This window comes from Neofelis nebulosa, chromosome 14 (genome assembly GCF_028018385.1).
Source record: "Neofelis nebulosa isolate mNeoNeb1 chromosome 14, mNeoNeb1.pri, whole genome shotgun sequence".
Classification (NCBI taxonomy): domain Eukaryota; kingdom Metazoa; phylum Chordata; class Mammalia; order Carnivora; family Felidae; genus Neofelis; species Neofelis nebulosa.
In genome coordinates, this window is record NC_080795.1 from 12,082,501 (window position 1) to 12,107,796 (window position 25,296).

General features: G+C 42.7%; 1 protein-coding gene across 4 annotated transcripts in view; it reads left to right on the top strand.

The window, feature by feature from the left end:
• Nucleotides 1-25,296, top strand: part of CHD7 (chromodomain helicase DNA binding protein 7) — a 192,530-nt gene that overhangs the window by 140,482 nt on the left and 26,752 nt on the right. For all 4 annotated transcript variants that reach the window (XM_058699659.1, XM_058699662.1, XM_058699661.1 and 1 more), the window contains exons 8-19: nucleotides 819-933; nucleotides 4,171-4,254; nucleotides 6,025-6,162; nucleotides 6,259-6,380; nucleotides 6,969-7,212; nucleotides 8,896-9,072; nucleotides 13,207-13,350; nucleotides 14,511-14,766; nucleotides 20,461-20,671; nucleotides 21,429-21,624; nucleotides 21,957-22,124; nucleotides 22,674-22,853. In XM_058699659.1, coding sequence (XP_058555642.1) covers nucleotides 819-933; nucleotides 4,171-4,254; nucleotides 6,025-6,162; nucleotides 6,259-6,380; nucleotides 6,969-7,212; nucleotides 8,896-9,072; nucleotides 13,207-13,350; nucleotides 14,511-14,766; nucleotides 20,461-20,671; nucleotides 21,429-21,624; nucleotides 21,957-22,124; nucleotides 22,674-22,853 — 2,035 coding nt within the window. The remainder of the gene's footprint in view (nucleotides 1-818; nucleotides 934-4,170; nucleotides 4,255-6,024; nucleotides 6,163-6,258; nucleotides 6,381-6,968; nucleotides 7,213-8,895; nucleotides 9,073-13,206; nucleotides 13,351-14,510; nucleotides 14,767-20,460; nucleotides 20,672-21,428; nucleotides 21,625-21,956; nucleotides 22,125-22,673; nucleotides 22,854-25,296) is intronic.

Genomic DNA, 25,296 nt, shown 5'->3' on the forward strand with positions numbered 1-25,296 from the left:
AATAAGAGGCAGTCGGGGCTATCTGGGGCAGGGAGAGAACGGTGGTACAAAAGAATATTGAAATAACAAACAAACGAATGTCAAACGTACCATAAAATATTAACTTTATACCTGTGAGTCTTAAGAGGGAGGGTGAGAGTGTTCCCGTTGAGATTAGAGAAAACACCTGTGCTGCAAGCAGGCCATGGTGAGCCTGGAGAGAAGGGGATCGCTCAGTGCGAGGAACCGGGGAGATAGTAGAGAGTGAAAACTTCACGGGAGCCAAAGGGGCATCACAGCAGAGCTCCTGGAAGAACGCAGAGGGCGGCGGGGAGGGCGCGAACTGATCTGGGGCTGGCTGACGGCCTGTGTGTTCAGAACGCAGGTGATGGTTCATTTCTCTCCAGTTGCTCTAGAAGGACTAAGTTCGGTTTACCTTTGCTGTTTTAAATTCGAATTCTCTTAACTTGATGAAAACCTTTTATTTCTCAATTAATGATAAAAGGCTCAAAATGTAAATTCATAATTAAGGCCACCCTGTAGTGCTAATTGTTTTGTATTGAAGTGTACTCCATTCACTTATGAAAACAGCTTGTTACCGGGTCCTTTTTTTTTTTTCATGGGAGATAAATAAGAGAGCTGGAGGCTCAGGACTGCAGACAAATTTTAGGCACCGTTACTGATTTTTTTTTCTTATTCTCAAACATGAGTAATTATATTGAATGTTGATCAGTAGCCTCTTTAAGTAAACAGTTTATTTCGTTAATTATTTAGTTGATTTTTGGAATAACAAAAGATTATTTTCTACATGTTTCAAGTATATCATTTTATTCTTTTAGCTCTTATCTTCATTGTCAATGGGCATCTGTAGAAGATCTGGAGAAAGATAAGAGAATTCAGCAAAAGATCAAACGATTTAAGGCAAAGCAGGGCCAGAACAAATTCCTTTCAGAGGTATGAAATACCCAGTTAATTTTCTTAAGTAGCAACCTTATTAAAGTGTTCTGAATTTTGAATTTTAGTTTAGTAAATTACTAAGAAAAACTAGTTTGCCTCATTTGTGCTGTTACTTGCATATTGGTAGCTGGTTATTGCTAAAAAAAATTTGTAAACAGGAAATTTCTCATTCTTCCTGTTGCTTAGTCTAGAAGATACTGGTCCTTGTGATATTATGTGGAAATATGATGGTATCATTAAAATCTTGTAATGAAAATACAGTTAGCAGACAGTGAAAAAAGTAAATGGATAAAAGTTCTGTTAAGGTTTAGTGAGTTAAAGACTCTACAGTAAGTATAAAGTACATTTTTTAGAATGTAAGTTACTTCTGTAAGGGAAAGTATGTGGCAGATTTCTTTTGTTCAAGTCAATGCCTGATTACAGAGTTTACAAGTGATGTGCTATGGTATAGAAGTTGGTGTAATGTCTTCTGCCTGTCTCCCCTTACCCTAGGTTATCGATGATGAAAAGGTAACCATACCTAGCGCAGGGAAGGAAATCTGCATTTTTTTTTTTTTTTTTTTTTAAAGGTAGTGCCAAGTCCCCTCCAAAAAGCTCAGTTACATTAAAAGAAATGCTTTTGCAGACTGCTTACTGGCATCTCCGGACTTTTGCTCACCAATTTGGTTTCCCTTAAGAGTAACCTTCACACTGAAAGATTAAACTTGCTGATTTATTAATTTTCCTCTCCTTAAAGAACTTAACAGCATGTAAACTGCAAAGAAGTGTGACATTTGATGCAAAATAATACCTGTTTAACAACCTTCACAACCTTCAGAACCCACCCCCCCACACACCCCCCCGCCTTTTGGACCATTGGGGGTAGGGACGGAAGAATATTCAGTACTTTTGGGTCATAAAATCCTCATAATCTCAGGTCACAAGTCTGTGTTCTCCTGGAATCTGATTTCCACGCTCCCGACAGGCAGCCCGTAAAGTTTGTGTTGGATGGGCCTTTGGGTGGTGGTGGTTTTATTGGGCCCGTGTCTGCATCACCACCTTTACTGATCTGACTATGCAGCTTCCTCGAAGCACAGTAATTAACACTGAGGGGAATGGAGTTACTCAGATGTGACTCACTCTTCACCTCTTGGAGAATACTTAAGTGATTTGGGGGGGGGGGGGGCGGGGAAGGGCAGTTTCTAAGAAAATACCACAAAATTCTATTTTTTGTGCCCTTCTTCATGCAACTGAAGTCAAATGTTGGTGACATTAGACAAGTTGAAATCATTAGCTTCCTTTTAGAAAGAGACGCCATATGTTCTGCTGACCTTTTCTATGGATCAGTGTAGGGAGAAGGAAAACATGCGATGGTAGCTTCCCCCCATCCTTCAGTCCTGGTTCTGTTTAATAAATGTATTTGAAATACATTTGCTGGTGTCAGAGGCACTTCGGGGATCTGTGCCCGGCTCTAGCTGTGTAGCCTTATCTATTTGGATCTGTCTGTGTGAATAACCTGTACCACAGTCGAAATATATTATCTTGCTTGGTAACTCAGCAACTAGAAATCTTAAGTTTTGTCCTGAGTGGAAATAGCACTAATTCCAGCCCGAAAAGGTGGTCTGAGGGCCAGCACAAAAGGATAGCAATTCCCTTTCTCTCTTTCTCTTTTACATGCACATGTACACTCACATGCACACACGGGCGCCCTTTGCCGCAGACAGTCCCGGTTTCAGGTGTTCCACGGCTCTGCTGCTTTGGCATTTTTAATTACGACTGCTTTTGCATTCTTTGTTTCACCTTAGGCTTCCTCATAAGCCGCCGCCACTAAAATCTTTATTCAAACTGGAAACTGCGTCCCACGCATGATGGCGCGGATGAGTTGCTGGCAAGGTGGAAGTGTTTAGGAGTAAGGTTAAGGATTTTAACTCATCAGTGAACGCTTCTGTTTAAGGACAAGATGTCTTAAAAGGAGCTTTTAGCATCAGAACCTAGTTTATGGGGAGTTTTAGTGTTGATGCTGTATGTGAATAAGGCGTACGTATTGCATACCTGAATCTAGAAGCTTCGAACAGAGCCAGCGCATTCATACGTTAACATTTTAAATACACTGAACGTTTCAGTGGATTTTTTGCCTTACTAATCAACTCTGTGTAAGGGCCCGAGGCATCTGAAACACACTTTTGTATTTCTGATTTTTTTTTTTTTTTCATAATTCAGAGTTCAAAGGCCCCGGACCAGACATTGTAAATGGGCACAGCAGCCCAGGGAATGTTTGTCATCCTTGAGCTGACTGTGACCAAACAACTTATCTTTCCGACCTGCAGTTTAGGGCATATGAGCGGTGTCTAAGTGACTTCTAATATGTCTCTGCAAAAGGCTTTTAATGCAGTTTTGTTACCGATAAGTTGATCTCTAGGAACACATAATAATGTGTCTTTTGTTTTCTAACTTATCTGTCTCTGGCTTCTCTAAAGTATGATTTAGTCTGTAATTTCCCTTTGAGCCACATTCTATTCTTTTCTATGAGATAACTTTGCAAGCAAGTAGTACTCCTTTACTTTTGTGAAGATTGTTAATACGTTGGCTAAATAACCCAATTATTTAAGCCTCATTTCTTTATCCTTAATATTTTTAGCCAGATGCTCTATATTCAGTACAAATAAATCATTAGAACACTTAGATTAATGACAAAACTGTATTCAAAGGAGGTACTACTGTTGATTGGCGAAGGCGACCAAACATCCCATACTGTTCACACTAAAATATGAAATTCACTGGTTTCAGTGTTTTTAGCTTTTGAATAGCATTCTGTAACCGATGCTATAAGGCATCAGACAACTCTGGTAGTTACAAGACTCCGAGAGCACTTACTGTGCATAGCCTGGCTTCTTTATTGCAAGCTGTAGTTTCAAGAATGCTAAATGCATTGCATGCCATAAGCCTTTTGGATTGCTCATTAGTGAATTGTAATTTCACACTTCATTTAAAATATTCTTAAACATTCTCTCACAGTAAAAAGGTTTCACACAGTAATTAAAAGACCCAGTTAACAAAGTCTGAGAAGTCTGATTTCCTCATGGGGAATGATTTTGCTAAATTGTAGCATTTCAATTAATGTAATAGAATTTGCCAAATATAAATTTTATTTTACTGTGACCCAAAATATTATTGCCTGGTGAAAAGTGAAATAGTGTTTACTCTCAGGAATTAAATAAACATTTTAACTTTTTAATTTTCTTTCCTTTGGCGCAGATTGAAGATGAGCTTTTTAATCCAGATTATGTGGAGGTTGACCGGATAATGGACTTTGCACGAAGCACAGATGAACGGGGAGAGGTGACAGAGATCACTTGTATTAGGGGGCAGTGACTCAGACAGCTTATGTGTGTTTGTGGAGAATGATTATGGGATCCTAGATCTGGTCCTGGTCAGAGCCTTGGATCATGACACAGTTGGTCTAAATTTAACTGAAACTTATTGACTATTAGTTTTATGACTTAATAATGGCGCTAAATGTGTTCTTTGTTTAGTGTGAGAGCTTTTTAAAAGAAATCAATTTTCAATATGAAACAAATACATTGGCATTTTGCAGAATTTCAGAATATGATCAATAAAGAAGAATTTAGTACACTTTGGTCTAAACCTGTCATGAAGCACAAATTTCCTATACATAATTAAGAGTGCTCTTAGCAGAATGGAATTTAGTGTTATTTAACATTGTACATCCTTAGTGTGCGTTGATGAACCTCATTTAATGTAGTGCACAGAGAATAATGTAAAGTAATCCTCTTTATGAGATCTTGGCATTCTCATGTTGCTTTGCAAAACTCTGTGAGGTTGTGAAGGACAGTTGATTAGGGCAATAAGAGTGGAGACAAGTCTAGTGCCTTCCCAAGCATGCTGTCTTGGTGACGATATACCCACCCACCGTGAGCTCTGTCATTCCTGGCTTCTTTGTGTAAATTAAGCTTTATATAAAATGTTTAGATCTTGGGATGCCTGGGCGACTCAGTCGGTTAAGCATCCAACCCTTGGTTTCGGCTCAGGCCATGATCTCACAGTTTGTGGGTTCAAGCTCCGCATCGGGCTCTGTGCTGACAGTGCGGAACCTGCTTGGGATTCTCTCTCTCTCTCTCTCTCTCTCTCTCTCTCTCTCTCTCTCTCTCTCTCTCCTGCTCCCCTGCTCGCTCTCTCTCTCTCTCTGTCTCTCTCTGTCTCTCTCTCTCAAATAAATAAACATAAAAAAAATAAAATAAAATGTTTAGATCTTGCTTATCTAGTGAGAGTCTGCAGTGAACTCCCAGATTTTTCCAAACTCTGTATCATGAAGTCCATGATGTTTCAAAGACAGTATCTGTAAGGGGATGTTTGCTTTTCTAGTTTTACTTTGCTTTACTTATGAGAAAATTATTGCATATTTACTAGCACAGTGAGTGTTTTTAACATCACAACCAGGTCAGTGTACCTTAGCCTTGAAGTGAAGGTCCACAAACCCAAGTATTTTCTAGAGGAAAGACAAAGGAAATTTTGTTGATCTGCATTACCCAAAATATTTTGTTCTCCAGCCTACTAGACCTCACTTTATTTTAAAGTGATCAGGTACAAACAATACCTCTCTCTTTAGGAAAAAGGCAGAGATACTAATAAATTCAAGCTTGTTTCTCATTCTTTAAGAAACTAGCCAATTATGTAAACATGGAAATACTGGCTATGATGATTTACTGTAGAAGTCTGAATCAGACACCTGATAAATGATTTGCACAGATAAGAGTAGGGCTTAAATTCAGCTGTGTTATGTACTAGCTATTTCTCTATATATCTTGGCTTTTGAACATGCCAGTGCATTAGATAAAATTTAACTTACTCTGATAATACCCAGTAATACTCTTTCCAATTTAGACTTGACACTGTTAACTAGGAACCACGGTGTAATGGGTGTAGTTTTAAAACTACCACCAGCTCATTGTTTCTGTCGCTGGGGTAGCATCCATCATTAAATAACGTAGAACACGTGTTTTTCGTGTGAGTGTGTGCGTGTGTGTGTGCGCGCGCAGCGCGCGCATTGATCAAATGAATCCGTTTCTGATTTATTTCGACTTGGCCCAGCCTGTGACTCACTACCTGGTGAAGTGGTGTTCCCTGCCTTACGAAGACAGCACGTGGGAACTAAGGCAGGACATAGATCAAGCAAAGATCGAAGAGTTTGAGGAACTAATGTCCAGGGAGCCAGAAACAGAGCGTGTGGTAAGAATTGGCTAATGGTGAAGGGTTTAATTTGGAAGTAGCATAGCAGTGTGGTCTTGGAGAAGCCACTAATGGGATCTACTATATTTGAAACAGGAGCGACCTCCTGCCGATGACTGGAAGAAATCGGAGAGTTCCAGGGAGTACAAAAACAATAACAAACTCAGGGAATACCAGTTGGAGGGAGTAAACTGGCTACTTTTCAATTGGTACAACATGTATGTAAACCATGTTTTACTTCGCTTTTAAGAAGGCCTAAGAACTGTTTTCCTTTGTAGTCACTGAAAATATTAATCAGGGGTGCCTGGGTGGATGTCGGTTGAGCGTCTGACTCTTGGTTTGGGCTCAGGTCATGATCTCACGGTTTCGTGCGTTCGAGCCCCGCAGCAGCCTCTGCACTGACAGTGTGGAACCTGCTTGGGATTCTCTGTCTCCCTCTCTGTCTCTCTCTGCCCCTCCCCCACTCACACTGTCTCTGTCTCTAAATAAATAAACTTAAAAATTAAAAAAATAAAATTAATATTAATCAAATAATAGTGTAACACTTTAATCTCTAATAAGAATTATGAAAAACAGCAAGGATTGGAAGTATGCTTAACATTTATCCAACAAACATTAACACCGACATTGATAGATGTAGAAATAATGATGTCTTAGAGGATTTTGTTTGAAAATGTGTTCTGTTGAATCTAAGAGAACACCTGAGGTAGGCATTTGTGAATATAATAGTATATGTTTTGTAAAAAGACAGCAGTATCTAATATCCACACTGACTAAACTTTTCTCATTTTATTTCCTTCCCAAAGGCGAAACTGCATTTTAGCAGATGAAATGGGTTTGGGAAAAACTATCCAGTCCATTACATTTCTCTATGAGATATATTTGAAAGGAATCCATGGCCCTTTTTTAGTAATTGCCCCATTGTCCACAATCCCCAACTGGGAAAGGGAATTCCGTACCTGGACAGAGTTGAACGTGGTTGTGTATCATGGGAGTCAAGCTAGTCGTCGGACCATTCAGTTGTATGAAATGTACTTCAAAGATCCCCAGGTAAAACGTCACAAGTGGATTCTTGATGCTTCTTATGTGTGTTTTAAGGTTTTGGATGTTAAAATGGTCTCAGACATTTTGGGGAAAGGCCTAGATTTTACAAAATGGAGAACTTTGCTTTAGATTTCTTACCCAGTTTATTGTGTTATACTTTCTCATCTTGTAAATATAGCTAATTTTTATACCTCTGGTCATCCTGATTATTAGATAAGAGTGAATGAAATATTTTTACTTTGGGTGAACTACGGAAAATCATTTAATGTTTGATGCACTAATTGCTTTTATTTTGCAAGCCTAAGAAAAAGCTAAACAAAAAATGGTGTTATTCAATGTAAGTAGAAAGAATATTTTGTGAAACTATTACTAGGAGTAAAAATGATTAGGCATGCAATGTTGAGTGGCACATCCGAGCATATAATGTTGAGTGAAATACACCCAAAGGGAGGAACTTCTCCTTTGGCTCTAGGTAGCACTTGGTATGATTTCTTACTTGTTCTTTGTTACCTGTACACAGTTATTGTATGATGTTGACGGCAAAGCATTATAAATGACAAAGAAGGAAGAATAGTGTGTGCTAAAGTAGTTTTAAGCTACAGGTGGTAAATGGTAGTCCTATAGCTGGAAATAGGACAGAGTTTTGTTTTATATGTTTGCTTTATGTGTAAAATCTGACCTATAATTAAATACTTCAAGGAGAAAAATACTGAAATCTATTTTGGTACTTATCTTTAGATTTGAGAATTTGTTGTAAGTTCTATCCTAAGTGAATGGTTTTTCATTTTAGCCCTTCAAAAGTAAAACATAGGAGCACCTGTGTGGCTCAGCCGGTTAAGCATCTGACTCTTGATTTCAGCTCAGGTCATGATCTCACGGTCGCGAGGTTGAGCCCCTGCACTGGGTGTGGAGCCTTCTTAAGATTCTCTCTCTCTCTCTCTCTCTCTCTCTCTCTCTCTCTCTCTCTCTCTCTCTCTCTCTCTCTCCCCCCCCTCCCCCTGCCCTCTCTCCCTCTGCCTCTCCCCCACTTACTCCTCCCTCTCAAGAAAAAAAGTAAAAAATAAGTTACCCAAGCAAAATAAAAGTAAGAAGTTTTCAAAAGTAACAAAGGTTTTAAAAAGTTGCCTTAGTACATCATCCTTTTGGCTTCTTACCTTTTTGGAGTCTGTAGGCTGGAACTAGAATGAACATACTTAGTGGCGCTTTACTACACGTGATCTGGAGAGAAATTGAATCAGAAATTTTACTAATGATTTGCAGACTTCCTTTAAAAAGAAAGGTTTTCAGGGGCGCATGGGTGGCTCAGTTGGTTGAGCATCCGACTTCGGCTCAGGTCATGATCTCACGGTCCTTGAGTTCGATTCCTACATCGGGCTCACTGCTGTCTGTGCAGAGCCCTCTTTGGACCCTCTGTTCTCCTCTGTCTCTGCCCCTCCCCCACTTGTTTGTGCATTCTCTCTCTCTCTCTCTCTCTCTCTCTCTCTGAAAACAAAACAAAAAAACATTTAAAAAAATAAATTTAAAAAAAGGGTTTTAAAGCCCCCCTGCAAAATACCTTGAAAACAAAATGCATGTGTTACCCAAAATAAAGATGTCCCCAAAAGAGAAATACATATGTTTCATGCTTTTTATTAATCAAAGTTAATGTGATCTCTAATGCTAAATAGTAATTTAGAACTGTTCTTATAGGGTCGAGTGATAAAGGGGTCCTATAAGTTTCATGCCATCATCACTACATTTGAGATGATTTTGACGGATTGTCCTGAGCTGCGGAATATTCCATGGCGCTGTGTCGTCATTGATGAAGCCCACAGGCTGAAGAATAGGAACTGCAAGCTTCTGGAGGGGCTCAAGATGATGGACTTGGTCAGTGATCATAGTGATGATTCCATTGAACCTGAACAGAATCGTTACTGACTCGGTGTTCCCACTGCTTTGAATTTGACTGCTACCTGTGTAGGGTTTGCAAAGCCTGTCAAATATGGTGGTATATCCTCCTGAGCTTTTAGTTACTCAAAAGTTGCTGCTGTCCTTTATTCTTACATGATTGGCCGGTATCTTTGTGCAATTGTGTTACAGCAGGCTGTAGTCGGGATAGTTTCACTGAGATGAATTTCAAGTATTTACTTTTCCCTTTTGCTTGTAAATACTGCCATTTCATATGCTGTTGGGCCAGGCTTTGGTCCAGTAATGGTAATGAAGTTATATTCCAGGGCTCATTCCAGTAGGGCTTGTAAATGGAAGTTCTTAGTAAGATGGGTTAATACCTGGGATTGGTCAAGTTCGCACAGACCCTTGGAAGTTTGGGGCGTTATGAGACCTTGAATGTGATCTGGAGTTTTAGACCATGCTTGCCCCTTCCTCTCCCCACTTCCGAAGAGGTGGTCAGGTTTTTCTGATTAGGTTTTTTTTAGTAGGAGTGTTATGGGATAACGTGTTGTAGAGGTGGTAGGATTTAACTGAGTTTCTGTTCCATACTTCTGTGTGTATGGTTTCCTAGCAGAAATTATTACGTGACTTCAGTCATCCTCAGACTTCTTTGCTATCTGTAGTTTGCAAGGTGGGTTTTGATCACTTGTTTTCATTTTTAATGTACGTTTTAGAAGCAATGTTACCGTCATTCAGTATGTCTTGAATGTTTTTGCGAAGTTTTTAAAAAGTGCAAAAAATTTTAAAAATCTCTTTGATGTTGCCTTCTGCAGATTAATTTGATCTCTTGTTAATTGAGAGTTTGAGAGGGGAAGGAACATTCTATGTGTTTGCGGCTATAAATTTTTTTTACTGAAGACTCGTACTACCGAAAAGAACACTTAAAAGCTTTCTGTTGCAGCTGGTTCTTTGAAGCGATTCTCTTATTCATTAGCCAGCTCTTCTTTTAATCAAAAACAAACAAAGTCTAGTTGTGTTTAAAGGAAAAAGTCTGCCTGAATTATGCTAGTAAGGATGGGATTTCCCATCCTAAGACTTTTCAAATCAGTTTATATTTGATGGCCAATCCACAAAAGAAATTAGAATACTTTAGAAACAGCGCATGGTCTTGAAGACATAGGTAAGCAAGTGGAGAAGAGAAACTCTGCTACTGTGTTCGTTCTCTCAGGCGATACGTTAGCCTTACGTTGAAATCAACCTGTATCGGCAGGGAAATGCGAATGTTCCCGAAATACTGACCTGTATCTTCTGAGTAGGGACCCATCTTCACAGTGGTTCACGTAGAAGACACAGTTCCCTTTTACGAAGGCTTAAATCGTCACCTGAGTGTATCTAAGTTGTTTCCTATTACTAGTTTATATGCTTCCAGGCAGTTGATGCTTAACTGCAAAGCAGTCCTCCAATGATACGTACAGATTCAACTCTCTCAGCAAAGAATCTAATTGTCATTGGGAGACTTGAAAGGATTTTCCATTGTTTACAGCAAAACTTCATTAATGGATTAGAATCTGTTATACAGATAACTTTTCGGTTACAAATTGCAGTGTTTCCTAACCGTTTTCACGTAATGGCACATACAGAAAGTGGTAATGTTCTCTGCGTGTCATTGTAGTATGTCACAGTGGGGTAAGCTGAGAACACTGCCCACTGCCATAGGTGAGCAGCCCTGGGACACTGACTCACAACCCTGCTGGCTGCCCCAAGGACTTGCATACCTGTAACTCATTCATGGCTCTGATTGCAAATGAACCACTGGAAATCTCTGATAAGCAAATGAACCAAATAGTTGTTTTTCTGATGGCCAAGAATCTTTATCTCAGAAGAGACGTTTTCCAGATGGAACAGAGCAGCACTGTTCAGAATTGGAGTGTAATTGTATTTGTCCCGTTCTGGACAGCTCATTGCTTGGCCTTGAAATCCTTACTTACAGTAAATATCGTGAGAACTTCTACACTGGCTGCTTTTCATTCTTCTTTCCTAGAATAAGTCACAGTGAAAATAAGGACCAGTAAGTATATCCAGCTACGGAGCAGGTCAGAGGCCAGCGCTGTTTCCTGCCCTAGACTCAGTTAGGATGAAGGGGCACTTGATGACGATCGTGTTCCAAGTGGCTGCTCAGAAGGAGGAGACCAGCGAGTGTCTTCAGCTCTCCCATCCCCAGGGAAATGCTTCCAGAGAGGATTTGTAGAGGGACGTCTATGGTCCACCCATCCTCCATAGAAGCCCTGGGGAGCACGGCATCCCCTTGTGCATCATTGACAAGGAGGGGATTCTCTGGAGGTGGCAGTGGTTCTTCATTGATTCCATCATCTCATCTTTCATTGTCAGGAGGCCTTACGCAAATTAAAGAGTTTGCTGCAATGAAATGAAATGTGTGTCACTCCATCAGAGCTAAAAGGGAGGGACAGTAACGTTTTCAAGCCAAAAGCGTATCCCCTGGCGTAGTTGAGCTTGGAGGTGATAAGCTTGGTAGCCCCAGTCTCTTACACGATGTTTTATGCTACTGTGTGTATTCATCAGGTGTTATTTCACAGTTACTTTCAAATGAAAACCTGGTTTTGTTCCACTACTCATATGTAACCTTATAAAAAATGTCATGTGTATAATCATTTGGTATAACTGGCTTTAAACAGCCCTTGAGGGAAAACAGCATGAAAAAGGAGCCCCTTTCCTTTTTTTCAAATAGTACTTTGAAATTAATAACTTAAAAGGCTTTTTCTGAAGCGTTTGGTTAGAGGTTAAGGATTTAGCTCGGTCATAAGGGAGACGAGAAAACTGGGAGACAATCTTCAGTATCAATACAGCTCTTCCAGTGCCGTAGCTCCTTCCCAAATCTGTGACAGTGTGAAAAATCCTTCAGTAATTCAGAACTTGAGTGTGTCAGGGACTGTGGCCCGTGTTCCCCACCAGGATGGTTTTACAGTAGAAAACCTTGAGTTGATTTGCAGACTCCTTACTCTATGAATTTAATGAGTCCGAAGATGATGGTGGTCTGTGTATCTTCCTGAGAGACCTCTTTATTCAAAAGGAAGAAAAGGAGGAATGGAAGCAAACTGCACTGCTTCACGTCACTTTCAAAGAGCTTCACTGGCAGATGAGGCGTGGTAGATATTACGAAAATTATCATGTCCCTGGTTGTATCATTTATCTAGTATTTCCCGAGCATATAGTCTCTTGCAGCCAACTCTTGTCAGATTTCATGTTAAGTCGGAACAATTGCTTTTGAATCTACCAGAAGGTAGGGTCACTTTCCGAACTAGTTTTATTCACTGTACTGTGCGTGAAACGGCCAAACGAAATATTGACCAGTGAGGCCCTCAAGATTAATGAACTCACTACCGTTAAAACCGGTCACTGCGAAACAGCTCCTCTGTGTTGGGTATATAAAACACAAAGACAAGAGAACAGATGCATGAGGAAGGCTGGAGAAAGAGCTCGTAAACAGGAAGAATTATCTTAAAGAAATACCTAACTTGGTTCAAAGAAACAAAGTTAGAAATAGCATCTGTTAAAAAAAAAAAAAAAAGTGATTGTGGTATTTAAAACCAAGCTGACCTCTTTGCTAGTTTGAAATTTTTGCAGAACAAAATGGTTTTTCATATGCCGTTGCCTGTAGAAGAACTTCTTTTGTCTCTAAAGTGAGTCATGCAGGAAGCAGATGGGGAGATGAGAATGCTGTTGATGTAGAGAACAGAAAGAAGCATGTGAGCTCTCTCTGAGTCCAGGGATTTTAGGAAAAAAACTTGGGGAGGGGAAAAAGCATTGGGACTCAGGCCACTCGCACCGCCATGGCACGAAAATGCCGACCCGGTAACCCCTGGAAGAAATGAAAGGGCAGGACATGTTTACGGGGTCTGCAGCGTTCCAGAGGGCCCCCGCCACGTGTCTGGAGCAGGGTCCAAGTGCTCCTCGTATCTCCGCCTTCGCGCCCACCGCCTCCACGTCACGCGTGGTGGATGCCGAGCTGCACGAATGAGAAGTAGGCAAATGGATGTCTGGAAAAAGAGGCTTTGGGTTTAAGACGCTGCTTCGGTCGCGATTCAGTCCGTTGCTTTCCTTGTGTTCCCGCAGGAGCACAAAGTGCTGCTGACGGGGACCCCCCTACAGAACACGGTGGAGGAACTCTTCAGCCTGCTTCATTTCTTGGAACCGAGTCGTTTCCCTTCAGAAACCACCTTCATGCAAGAATTTGGTGATCTGAAAACAGAAGAGCAGGTACTTACCGTGTCTACTTTGTGCTTTAGTCACGTCGTTGAAGACGAACCCAAGAAGTGGCAAAGCATTCCTACTTAGCTATGTAAAAATGTAAATTGTGTCGGGTTTTTTCTCTCCTCCTGGTCAGGGGAGCCTTCTGCCTCCTTTCCTTGGACATTCCGAGTCTTCATTGTCGACGTGTTCTTGTTTGTGTGTCTGCCCTGGTGACGGGCTGCTGAGAATTGTTCAGCGAGGTTACTTATTACCTACTCATGTAATTTTCAGAGACCGCGGTGCTATTCAGGATGGTGATTTCACTACGTGCACTTGTGAGCTCAGTGTCAGAAGCCATGGCAATTTGCAGTTATTCGCCCCCTGGAGTTCCGGGATTCTAGTCATACTTGTTAACTTACTTTTCTGACTCTCTGTATTTTCATTTAAACTACCCCACAGGATTTCTGTGAGAAATAAATGAGGTATTGTGTTTGAAAAGCAGCTGGTTATTTTATATATCCTAAGAGCTGTGTGGGTATTCATTATTGTACTGTAATTGAAACAGATAGAGATACGCTGGAAATCTTGGTCTTTATGGCCCCTGCCCCCTACAACTTACTGTTTAAAGCCTCTTAGTTCAGTTCAGGGTAAAGTCTGCTTTATGTTGGTTTTGCTTTTCTTAAAATAAAAACTATCCTGTGTGCTGTATGTCCTATTGCCAGTCAGCAGAAACGAGAACCAGAGAGAGATGTTCTGCCCGCTTATTGGTGGACGGAGTAGGTACCTCCTGGCTTGCTCATTCTGTTAGCTCTTTCCAGAAAGGAAGGGAACTAAAGCACAGCACTCCCATGACATCGTGTCTTCCCTCTTCCTCATCGTCCCTATGGCTTGAGACCAACAGAAGGGAAAGCTCAGTGAATACACTGAGTTCTTTTCCGCTGTGTGCTTGTCAGGCCTTCTGGCTGCTCGGGCTCCCGGCTGAAACGGGCCATTTAACGCCGACTCGTTCAACCTTCATACGCTTCTGTTACGCAAGCTGCGAGATGAGGGCCTTCATCCCCTTGCTGGGCTTTGACAAATGAAAATGAATGGTAAACGAATAAGATAGTCCTGATTTTCCATGTTAGAATGTGTTTTAACATGCAAGCAAATCACGATACCAGTATTTACTTAAGGTCCTTTTTTAGGTGCAAAAACTCCAGGCTATTCTAAAGCCAATGATGTTGAGACGTCTCAAGGAGGATGTAGAGAAGAACCTGGCCCCCAAAGAAGAAACCATTATTGAAGTTGAGCTCACGAACATTCAGAAGAAATATTACCGAGCCATCCTTGAGAAGAATTTCACATTTCTCTCCAAAGGCGGTGGTCAAGCTAACGTACCTAACCTTTTAAACACTATGATGGAGCTACGGAAGTGCTGCAATCACCCATACCTTATTAACGGTAAGCCTGTGCGCCGGGAAGCGCATTTTCAATGACTGTCCAACCTCCAGGAGTCCTTTTCTCCCTCCAGAGGACTTCGTGGGTTGTAGTCATGACTGGATCCTGTCATCCCAACGCGGGTTTCGCCACCTTCCCGTTCTTCTGGACGCCTCCTGTGGTGGCTGAAGGCGGAGGACCGTCGCCCTCCCTGATCCTTGTGGCAGGACCTCAGCTCTCCTGTCTCCTCCTTCCCTGCCTCTGTCTCACCCCTTGGAAGGAGGTGTCAGTGTTCTTGGCTGAAAAGCATCAAACGTGCTAACAGCTAAAGAGAGATTAGCCTCAACTGAGACTTTCTGGCTGTGTGCGGGCAGGGGGAGTGCGCGTGCGTGCACACAAACGCACGCGTGTTCCGTGTGTGTGTTTGCATCAGACAAGTTGAGGAGGAGCTGGCGGAGAAGGCGGCTGGCAGCTGTCTGGAGACTTTGATAGGATGAAGTTTCAGTCTAGATGCTTTTAGGACTTACTCCCTAAGAATGAGGGGTCATTTTATTTTATTTTATTTTATTTTTTTTATTTTTTTTCAATATATGAAATTTATTGTCAAATTGGTTTCCATACAACACCCAGTGCTCATCCCAAAAGGTGCCCTCCTCCATACCCATCACCCACCCTCCCCACCCTCCCCTCCCTCCCACCCCCCATCAACCATGAGGGGTCATTTTAAAACTTTGAGAACAGTTTGTTTCTGTTACTGATGAATACTTTATAGCCTTCCTGTTTTCTTAGCTACATTGAGAGTGTCTTATAACTGATTTGAGTAAAAAACCTGTCTTGTAGTCTTCCAGAAATATTCAACGGGTCCATGTTGCATGCCTGTGATGTGTGGGGCACTCTGGAGGGTATGGGAGCCTTCAGGTTTGTCAGGGATGGAGATTACAGAGCGATGAGAAAGCGGTGGCACTGAGACAAGTCTGTGGGGGTGGGAAGGAGTTTGCCAGTCAGGGTTAGAAAAAGGAAGGGCACTTAGACTGGTGTAATAACATCTGAGAAAAGACAAAGAGGCAGGAAAACAAAGGGGAACTTGCCCACAGTATAAAGTCCACGTAAGTAGCAGTGGGACAGTGACCCTTAGACACATCCTGGGACCCCCACGGCGGAGAGGCTTAAATGCGAGGTCATGGAATGTTGGCTTTAGTCCGTAGACAGTGGAGAACCGTGGCTAGTGTTTGAGCTGAGGAGTGATTCAGGATGCTTGACCTGGCAACACCACATAAAACAGATGGGAGGGAGCAGAGAAAGACCTACAGGCAGAAAGACCTGCCAGGAGGCTCTTGCTGCCATACCTGGCCGGAGTTCATACGGGTTAAAGAAAAGTGATGACCAGTTCAACTGGGGTGTTTGTGCACAATTATAACTGGCCAGCAACGCAATTAGGTTCCTTTTCCAGGGGAACAAAGCTTGGTTTTATCTTTACCACAATCCATGGAGTTCAAGGGCAGCTAATTTAAAGAGTTTCTAATCTTTCCCCCCTTTCATGGCTTACACACCTGTCAGCCACCTCAGGTCCACAAGTTTTTGTTATTCAGTGACAGAGTGGTCCACGCCCGGAAGACAGTCTCAGGGTACCACCTGAGGTCCTTGCTGTGGTGTGACATCGATGAATTTCCCTTCCAAGCTTTGCGCTTTTAGCTTGGTCCGCGAAAGAGAGCATTCTGTGTGACAACTCTGTGTTTAATGCTGCCAACCTACTAATGCTGTGTGTTTAAGAGCCTGTAAGGCCATTATGGTGAGTGTCAACCAGCCTGTGCCTGAGTTGGGGAGATGGTGTTGAGGCTTAGGGTGATTGATGGTATGAGTAAAGCACGCGTGCGTGTGACACACACACACACTTTTGCATTTAATAGCTGCTAGAAAGCAAACGAAGGCTAGTAGCCTCCAAGGGGGGAAAGGAAGGCACTCACAAAAGAGCTTAAATGCTGCCAGCAGAATGTGTGCGAAAGGGTTGATGTCATTGATCGTTGTCAGATACCCACGCGCAGTTCCATCAAGTCTCTCTTGTCTGCTTACTTGCTGATTATACGCACTGAACATTTCGAAGGAGGGGTCCCCCCCCAAAAAAAAAAATAACACAGCTGCTGGGTCTCTTCCTTGGCTGATTGCTCTTCAGGATCATCTTATATAACAACTCATTGTTCACCAGGAGTCTCTTAGGATTTCGGAGGCTTATGTCTGTGGCAGTTGTTCTAATTGGTCACACCTTGGGGTCAGCTTTTTCTGTCCCTACAAGTTATGAAGTATCTGTTAAGCAGGTGTATGTATACGCGTTTATGTCGAGAAACTGTAAAGGAAATGTATGCGCGCACCCCGCGGGCACGTTCGATGTTACAACTGCCCAGATAACTTACGTGGACTGGATTGGACGTTGGGTTTTGCCAGGGTTGCCCCGGGGCTGGTACCGCCCATCTTTTTATCCACAATCCAGAGTAGAAAGTATACTGATGTGATGCTAACTCTACACGTGTTCACTGAGCGGATTCAAGGAAGTTTTCAGTGGTGGAGGTTAAATTGACATTTGTATTGGTTGTCAAGCTAAAGTTCGATCCCGGAAAGCGCAACATTTCTGTAATTGTGGAAGCTGGAAACAAAGTTGGTAACACATGGTCATGCAAGCAAAGCACAGGGAAAGGAATTAGAACTGACGGCAGAACCCAAACTATGTAAGTGAGTAATATTTTCAGTGTGGGCGAACATCTTAAGTGCTCAGCACAGTGTTTGGGGGCACACTGTGAGCACTTGGTCGGTGTTGCTTTTGCTTAGATAAGCGGGTAACCGGGGAACATAAATGCGTTCAGTGTTCCTGGCCCCAGCCTCAGTAGAATGGAAGGTCCAGTTTTAGGTTCCCCATGTGAGAGCACAAATAATGTTGAAAAGTTGGTCAGCGTCCCCTAATGGTTAGGAGTGACTTAAGAGTCATTTGTTGTCCTTGTTGGGGGTTAGGAGGAGTAGAGAGAATAGGGGACAGAAGATAAGTTGAAGCTTGCACAGCGGAATGAATTTGGGATAGAAAATAGTAACTGTGTTTCTGGTTGTCTTCAAAAGAAAATAATTTCTTGTTTGTGGCTGGATACCATTGGCTAGATAATAACTTCTTGTTGTAGCTAGATAACAGAGCGGTCACTGCCCTCACAGTGACCATCTGTTTAAGTGAAAAGACTTCCACACTCGTCTCAAGTTTCTCTGATGCAAACACACGTTTTGAAATGTAGCGTGAACAGTGCTTTAATTTAGGGCAGTGTCCACAAAGTATTTTGGCTTATCATAACCTATTAATTTTCGGATTGATATTTATGAATCTCACATCAAGGTAGATCTTTAATTGGTAAACTTGAAAATTTGCCTGTGACCTCAGAAGGCAGAAACTGGTTTTCTCCCCAACACCTTCCCTGACCTCCTTCCTTCAATCTGACCGTAATAAACATGGTGTTAGAGGAATCACATAGGATAGATGTTTGCTGATATTTCCAAAACCGCCTGCCACTTTAAGAACCTGAATTGGTAACAAAGAGCCGGATTGATTAACTCGGCAGTAGCTTTTGTCAGGTAAGAGCAAATGCATTTTAAGTTTGACTGTTCTTTATAAGATGAGAAATGAGTAGTAGCAATGAAAAAGCAAGAAAGTCACTTTTCTTTTCTCTGAACAAACTTAAAATGAAAAAAAATTTCTCTGCTAACTTGCCTAAAGTATTTATATTTTCAATTTTTTTACTGAAATTACTCAAATGTCTGATACTTGTCAAAGTGATTATTTCACTTTTGAAAACTATTGAGTTAACCATCAGCTTGTTTTAAACTAAGTAATGTAGTACATTTTTGTTCTGGAGTATAATTTTCATATGGACAAAAAAAATAACTGCCCAAGTATCAGGAGTAAAATCTAGTTCTGAGTTGTCATAGAGCTTATACTGCATGGCACAGGAATAAACTTTTTAGAAAGACCTAATGTAATATATGGACTTAAACCCATCTCCCCTGTCTCCTGATGGCCTTCCTGTCCTGAATCTAGAACCTAGATTTCTAAGTGTCATGTTTTGAAAAATATTATTCAGCTTTATTCAAGAACATTCCTGCGAATGCTCTTCAACAGCATTTTGTTTTTACCTTTTCCTAGTCAAAACCTTTCCCATTTTTTCCCCACTCAGAGAAGAGTCTTGCGTATTAGCCTCTTGCTCGCGTGGAAAAGGGAGTGAGAGACCGGTGACTCCCGCCCCGCTGGCATTTCCGGCCAGGCCCCCTTCCTCGCAAGTCAGTGTGCTTTGCAGGGGCCTTGGTGCCTGGGTAAAGGCATGAAGTGGCTTTAATCAGTTCTCAGTAAGATTCTCTGTTGATTAATAATTACCAAGCTGTATTTCTGCATATGACTGTGCCATAACTTGATTTGCACAAGTGCCCTTCAGATGGCAATGGGATGGCACTTGTCTTACACCTGCTGCTGCTTGCAGAAGTTCTGTCCGAGTAGCCGTGGGGTCTAACCCACCTGGCCTTCAAGCCCCTTTTGAGACTTTGTGCATACCCGTCTGATGTATTGTGAGTTCACATGTTTAAAACCAGTGGTAAGAAGGGTAGTTTACAGTTTCTGGCACACTTGAAGGCTGGGAACCAATCCCATTCGGTGGATTTGTTTGTATTTTCTAAAGAATGGGTGACCCCACCCCCATCCTTAGGGAGAGGTGCTGAGCACAGCAGCCGTGGCCTGATTAACCCCCCGAGATGGGAGGAGGCCAGACCAGTGCTGTCTAATTCTGGCTAAGCCACCTAAGCAGTCGAAGCAAGCTTAGCCTGTGTGCGTTTGGCGTTTGGGTGTGGGGGAGCCGTAAGCGCTTCTCTCCTGACGGCGTCATCCCCTTGAGGCTTCTCTGATGCACCCAAGTCTTTGTACAAGCGGAAATCTGCACGAGGCTATGAGAAAAAGAGGGCCAGGCGTAGAAGCCTTTCGCAACACAGGGTTGATTGCTGCTGTTGTTTTCTAAAAGCTTGAAAAGCTTTGGGTAATTCAAGATAGAGTTTTTGTACCTCATGAAATTATCAGATGAACGTGAACGTAGAGGGAGATTTAGAGATTGCAATAGGAGATATGCGTTCAGAACCCCTAAAAAGTCTCTGAAAATTATCCTGAGAGAGGGATTCCCTTTCGGTGCCCTCCTCTTGGCTGTATTAACACGCAGTTATCTACAAAAACCGCTGCCCTGACACCGTAATTATTAGACCTCTGTTCCCTTGTTTCTCAGCTTCAGAACAGATTTTGTTGTTTGTGTTTATATTCAGCTAGTAAACAATTCTTCATTTCTTTAGCAATTTAGGTTCCAAATTTTCTGTAGGTATCTGGCCCGTGGCTTGTTTCTGCCACTTCTGGCTTGACAGTCTGTTGTTGAAATTCAGTTTCTACAGACAGCAAACATTTGTTTGTTGGAAAATGTGGTTTTTACCCGCCCCCCCCCCCCAAATGTTTAAATGTGTTGTGCTTAAAACTTTGATCCCTTTTATACTTTCATGGTTTTGTGCAGACCTGACTCTTAGTAAGTGGATAGATTCATATTCATAAACATGAGTGTGGCATTTTGGTTCCTACAGTTAGCAGTGGGTTTTGAAAGCAAGTTCATTGTTTTTAGTAATAAAAACCTTTTACGGTATTCACGTTATGCTGTCCAATCTCTGCAGGTGCTGAAGAGAAAATTTTGGAAGAGTTTAAAGAAACACACAATGCAGACTCTCCAGATTTTCAGCTCCAGGCGATGATCCAGGCTGCTGGCAAGCTAGTGCTGATTGACAAACTACTGCCAAAACTGAAGGCTGGTGGCCACAGGGTGCTTATCTTTTCCCAGATGGTGCGCTGCTTGGACATACTGGAAGACTACCTCATTCAAAGACGGTGAGGCCACCGCACCACGAGAATAAAAAGGAAATAAAAAATGACCTTTCCCAGGGCTCCAAGCGCTTCACCTCCAAGTGACATTCGTGATAAAGGGGACGGAGTGGGGAGAATGCGTCCCCTCTCTTTCTAAAAACTGTCAGTGACCAGAGTAGGACTCCGCGTACTTTCCATGGCAGTTTTGTTTCCCATTTCTTTCATTTGACTAGAGGAGAATCGGTCTCACCTAAGATTGAAATTGTTTGTTATTTTAGTCAGCTATCTTTTTTTCATTTTTATTTTTTTAACGTTTATTTATTTTTGAGAGAGAAAGAGACAGAGCACGAGCAGGGGTAGGGGCAGAGAGAGAGAGAGACAGACAGACAGACAGACAGACACAGAATCTGAAGCAGGCTCCAGGCTCTGAGCTGTCAGCACAGAGAGCCCGTTGCGGGGCTCGAACTCACAGACCACCAGATCATGACCTGAGCCAGAGTCGGACGCTCGACCGACTGAGCCACCCAGGTGCCCCGGAGGTGTCAGCTATTTTTAGACTTAAGTTATTTTACTAGAGAAGAAGTAAAATAAAATTTAATTTTTGAGCATTCAACCGATTATATGCCAAACTACCCTAAAAGCTGTTTGCTCTGCAATTATTTCTGATAAATGATATCATTTGGGTACTACATACCCCATATTGTAATACTTCGTTTACAAAAAGAAACAAGCGTCCTGTCGCCGAGTATCAGGCCTCCTTGTTAATCCCGACGTTTTCCAGGTACCCGTACGAGAGGATCGACGGCAGAGTGAGAGGCAACCTCCGCCAGGCAGCTATCGACAGATTCTCCAAACCCGATTCTGATAGGTTTGTTTTCCTCCTGTGTACACGGGCAGGAGGCTTAGGCATTAATCTTACTGCTGCTGACACCTGCATCATCTTCGATTCCGACTGGAATCCCCAAAATGATCTCCAGGTAAACACTCAAGAATATCGTCCTGAGGCCCTTTCTCTCTTTTCTTTTCATTCTTTCTTTCCTTCTTTTTTTTTTTTTTTTTTTTTTCCAAAGTCATTCTGTGATGGAGAAGCCCCAGTGAAACCAGTACATTAAAGCCGTGTAGTCCCTAAGGCAGTGTTCCACGATCGGGCCAATAAACCAAGAGTAATCCATTTACTAATAACGTAAAAGGAATTTCTTAGGACGTTAACCTTCTGTACTGCCCCTCTGCTTCTTGGAACAGGTGCTCTTGTAGCTGACACTTGAGTCTTTTCTTTCCGTGGTGGCCATTCATTTCCTTTCTCTTCCAGGCTCAGGCTAGATGTCATAGAATAGGACAGAGCAAATCTGTGAAAATCTACAGGCTGATCACAAGAAACTCTTACGAAAGGGAAATGTTTGACAAGGCTAGTCTGAAGCTCGGCCTGGACAAAGCTGTGCTGCAGTCCATGAGTGGGAGAGAAAACGCTACCAACGGGGTAATCCACACCTGCCCAGACCTTTCCTTTCTTCTGGCTCCTTGCTTTATGTAACTAATAGTAAGAAATTATCCAGCATCAGATTGTTTTTCAGCCTCAATATTTTCAGCCTAATTTGTCATATTTTCTTCTTTCCCTTCCCTTCCCTTCCCTTCCCTTCTCTTCCCTCCCCTCCCCTCCCCTCTGCTCCCCCCCCTCCCCTCCCCTTCCCTTTTTTTCCTTCCAGAGAGAGAGAGAGAGAGAGAGAGAGAGAGAGAGACAGAGACAGAGACAGAGAGAAGGAGAGGATGAGCCTGGGAGGGACAGAGAGAGGTGGGGAGCAGAGGATCCAAAGTGGGCTCTGTGCTGACAGCAGAGAGCCTGATGCAGGGCTCAAACTCTCAAACTGTGAGATCATGACCTGAGCCGATATCAGATACTTAACTGACTGAGCCACCCAGGCGCCCTTACATTTTCTAAGTCAGGTTTATCCTCCTTGGGTACAACGAAGCATTTGTGTGGTCTAAAACATTTCAATTCTAAATTATTTTAAATCTCTCTCTAAAACAGGTCCAACAACTTTCCAAGAAAGAAATAGAGGATCTTCTGCGAAAGGGGGCCTACGGTGCACTCATGGATGAGGAGGACGAAGGGTCTAAGTTCTGCGAAGAAGATATTGACCAGATTCTCCTGCGGCGAACCCACACTATCACCATTGAGTCTGAAGGCAAAGGTTCCACGTTTGCTAAGGTGCGAACTGACCTGAAGAGGCAGGTTTTCTATAGAAGTGTAACAGAGTTCACATAAAGCAGGACCTTATAAAGTGCTCACCAGGTGCACATGTACCATTTGCTTTGTAGTTGAGAGTTAAGAATTACTTATTAACTCCCCGTGGAACCCTTGATGCATAGAAGGTTCTTTGTGTGTGTCTTGGGTCCCCTTCTCTGTATGTGGCACTGGTTGTCATCCTCACCTTGGCCTCCTGTCAGCTCCCCACTCCCAGCCTAATCCTTTACCTGTGTCCTTGACCCCATGCTCTCTACTTCTTGAGCTCTGACATCGTACTTCCTGAGATCCTGCTTCCTGACATAGCCTGTAACAGCAGTCAAGCCACTCCTGTCTTTAAAAAGCCTCTCATCTGCTTTGCCCTGCAGCTACAACTCCATAACCCTTCTTTCACAGCTACAATCCACACGAGTGTTATTTGTACCAGCTGTCCCCACGGCCTCCCTTTCTGCTTATTTTTCCACCTTCGGCTTGCACCCCTCCCCCTGCCATCAGACCAGCTCTGGTGAAGGTCACCACCGCTTGACTGAGAGCGCCTTCTGAGGGCCCCCGCTGCACGTCGCTCCACCCATCCACACCCAGGCCCACTTTACACCTTTATTTTTAACAGCTTTCTTGAAATGTAATTTACTTACCATAAAATTCACCGATTTTCGAGTGTACAATTCAGTGCCTTTACCATATTTGCAGACTTGTGCAGCCATCACCACATCTAAGTTTAGAACATTTCCATCTCCCCAGAACCCCATGCCCATTAGCAGTCAGCGTCTCCTCCCTCCCTTCCTCCTCCCTCCCCTCCCCTCCCCTCCCCTGCCAAGTCCTTGGCAACCACTAATCTGCTGCCTCTATAGATTTGCCTGCTCCGGACATTTCATAAAATGGCATCATACAACATGTGGTCTTTTGTGTCTGGCTTCCTTCACTTAGCATGGTTTTTTGAGATTCATCCGTGTTGTAGCATGTATCAGTAATTCCTTCCCTTTTTTTGCTGAATGGTGTTCTCTTCCTAGAAGCACCTCTTTCGGCAGTTGATAATGGACACTGGGATTGTTTATGCATTCACTGGTTGAAAACGAAACGTGGGTTGTCTCCACCTTTGGGTTATTGTGGATGACGTTGTTACAAACATTTACGAACAGGTTTTTGTGCAGACACATCTTTTCATTTCTCTTCTGTGTCTCCCATAAATAGAATTGCGGGGTCATGTGTTAACTCTGTGTTTAACCCTTTGAGGAGCTGCCAGACTGTTTTCTAAAGTGACTGCCCCGGTCTCCCTTCACGCCAGCCGTGTTTTAGGGTTCTAATGTCTCCACGTCCTTACTGGCACTTTGTATTTTCTGACTTCTTGATTCTAGCCATATTAGTGAGTGTGAAGTGATACCCAACTCTGGTTTGATCTGCACTCATTGATGCTATTGAGCATCTTTTTATGTGCTTGTTAGCCATATGTGTATCATTTGGGGGGAAATGTCTATTCAAATCTTTAGAGTTACTTGTCTTTTATTGTTGAATATTAAGAATTCTTTATATATTGTAGATAAAAGTTTCTCATTAGGTAATACAGGTTGCAAGTATTTTCTCCTAGTCTTTTCTTAATGGTCTTTAATTTCATTGAAGTCCAATTTACCCATCTTTTTCTTTCATTATTCGTGCTTTTGATGTGTTGTCTAACCTAAGGTCACACAGATTTGCTCCTTTACGGTTTTTACTCTGACCTTTTGGTCTTGGTCCCTTGTGTGTGAATCTTGGTGTGTGGTGTGAGATCAGGGTCCGTCTCCTTCGTTTTGCTCGGACATCTAGTCACCCCGGCCACGCCAACCTTGAAAGGCTCCCTCCTCTGGGCTCTGTGACCCAGCACCTTCTCTCTCACGTCTTCCAGTTTCTTCTCAGGCTCTGTTCTCTGTCCTCACAGGCACGTCAGGTTCAGTATGTGCAGAACCTCATTCCCATCCCTCCACCCTGTGGACATGCCCACATTCACAGCCTGCTTGTTTGCCTGAGTGATGCCGTTCAGAGGCTAGACTTGGCTGCTGAGGGTTTTCTTGACCTCCTCCTCCTCCTCTTTCTCTATGCTTCACATCCACCCAGATTCTAACTCCTTTCATTTTACCTTTTAAAGAACGCATTTCTAGCCTGTCTCCTTTTGTCCACTTCTGCCGGAGCCATCTTCAGTCTTCGCCGTTCCCTGTGTAAATTACTTTAGTAGCCTGTTCAACCCTCCCGTGCCCCGGGACATCAGTAGGATCTCTCTGACAGGTGGCTTTGGATACGATTGTGTCCATCTTGAGGTTATTTCCATTTTGAAAGAGTTCCCTGCTACCTCAGAACCCCGTTAACGGGACATGCAAGGCCCCGCATGGCCTGGTTTCTGCCCGCTTCACCAGCTTGACCTTTCGCTGCTCTCCCC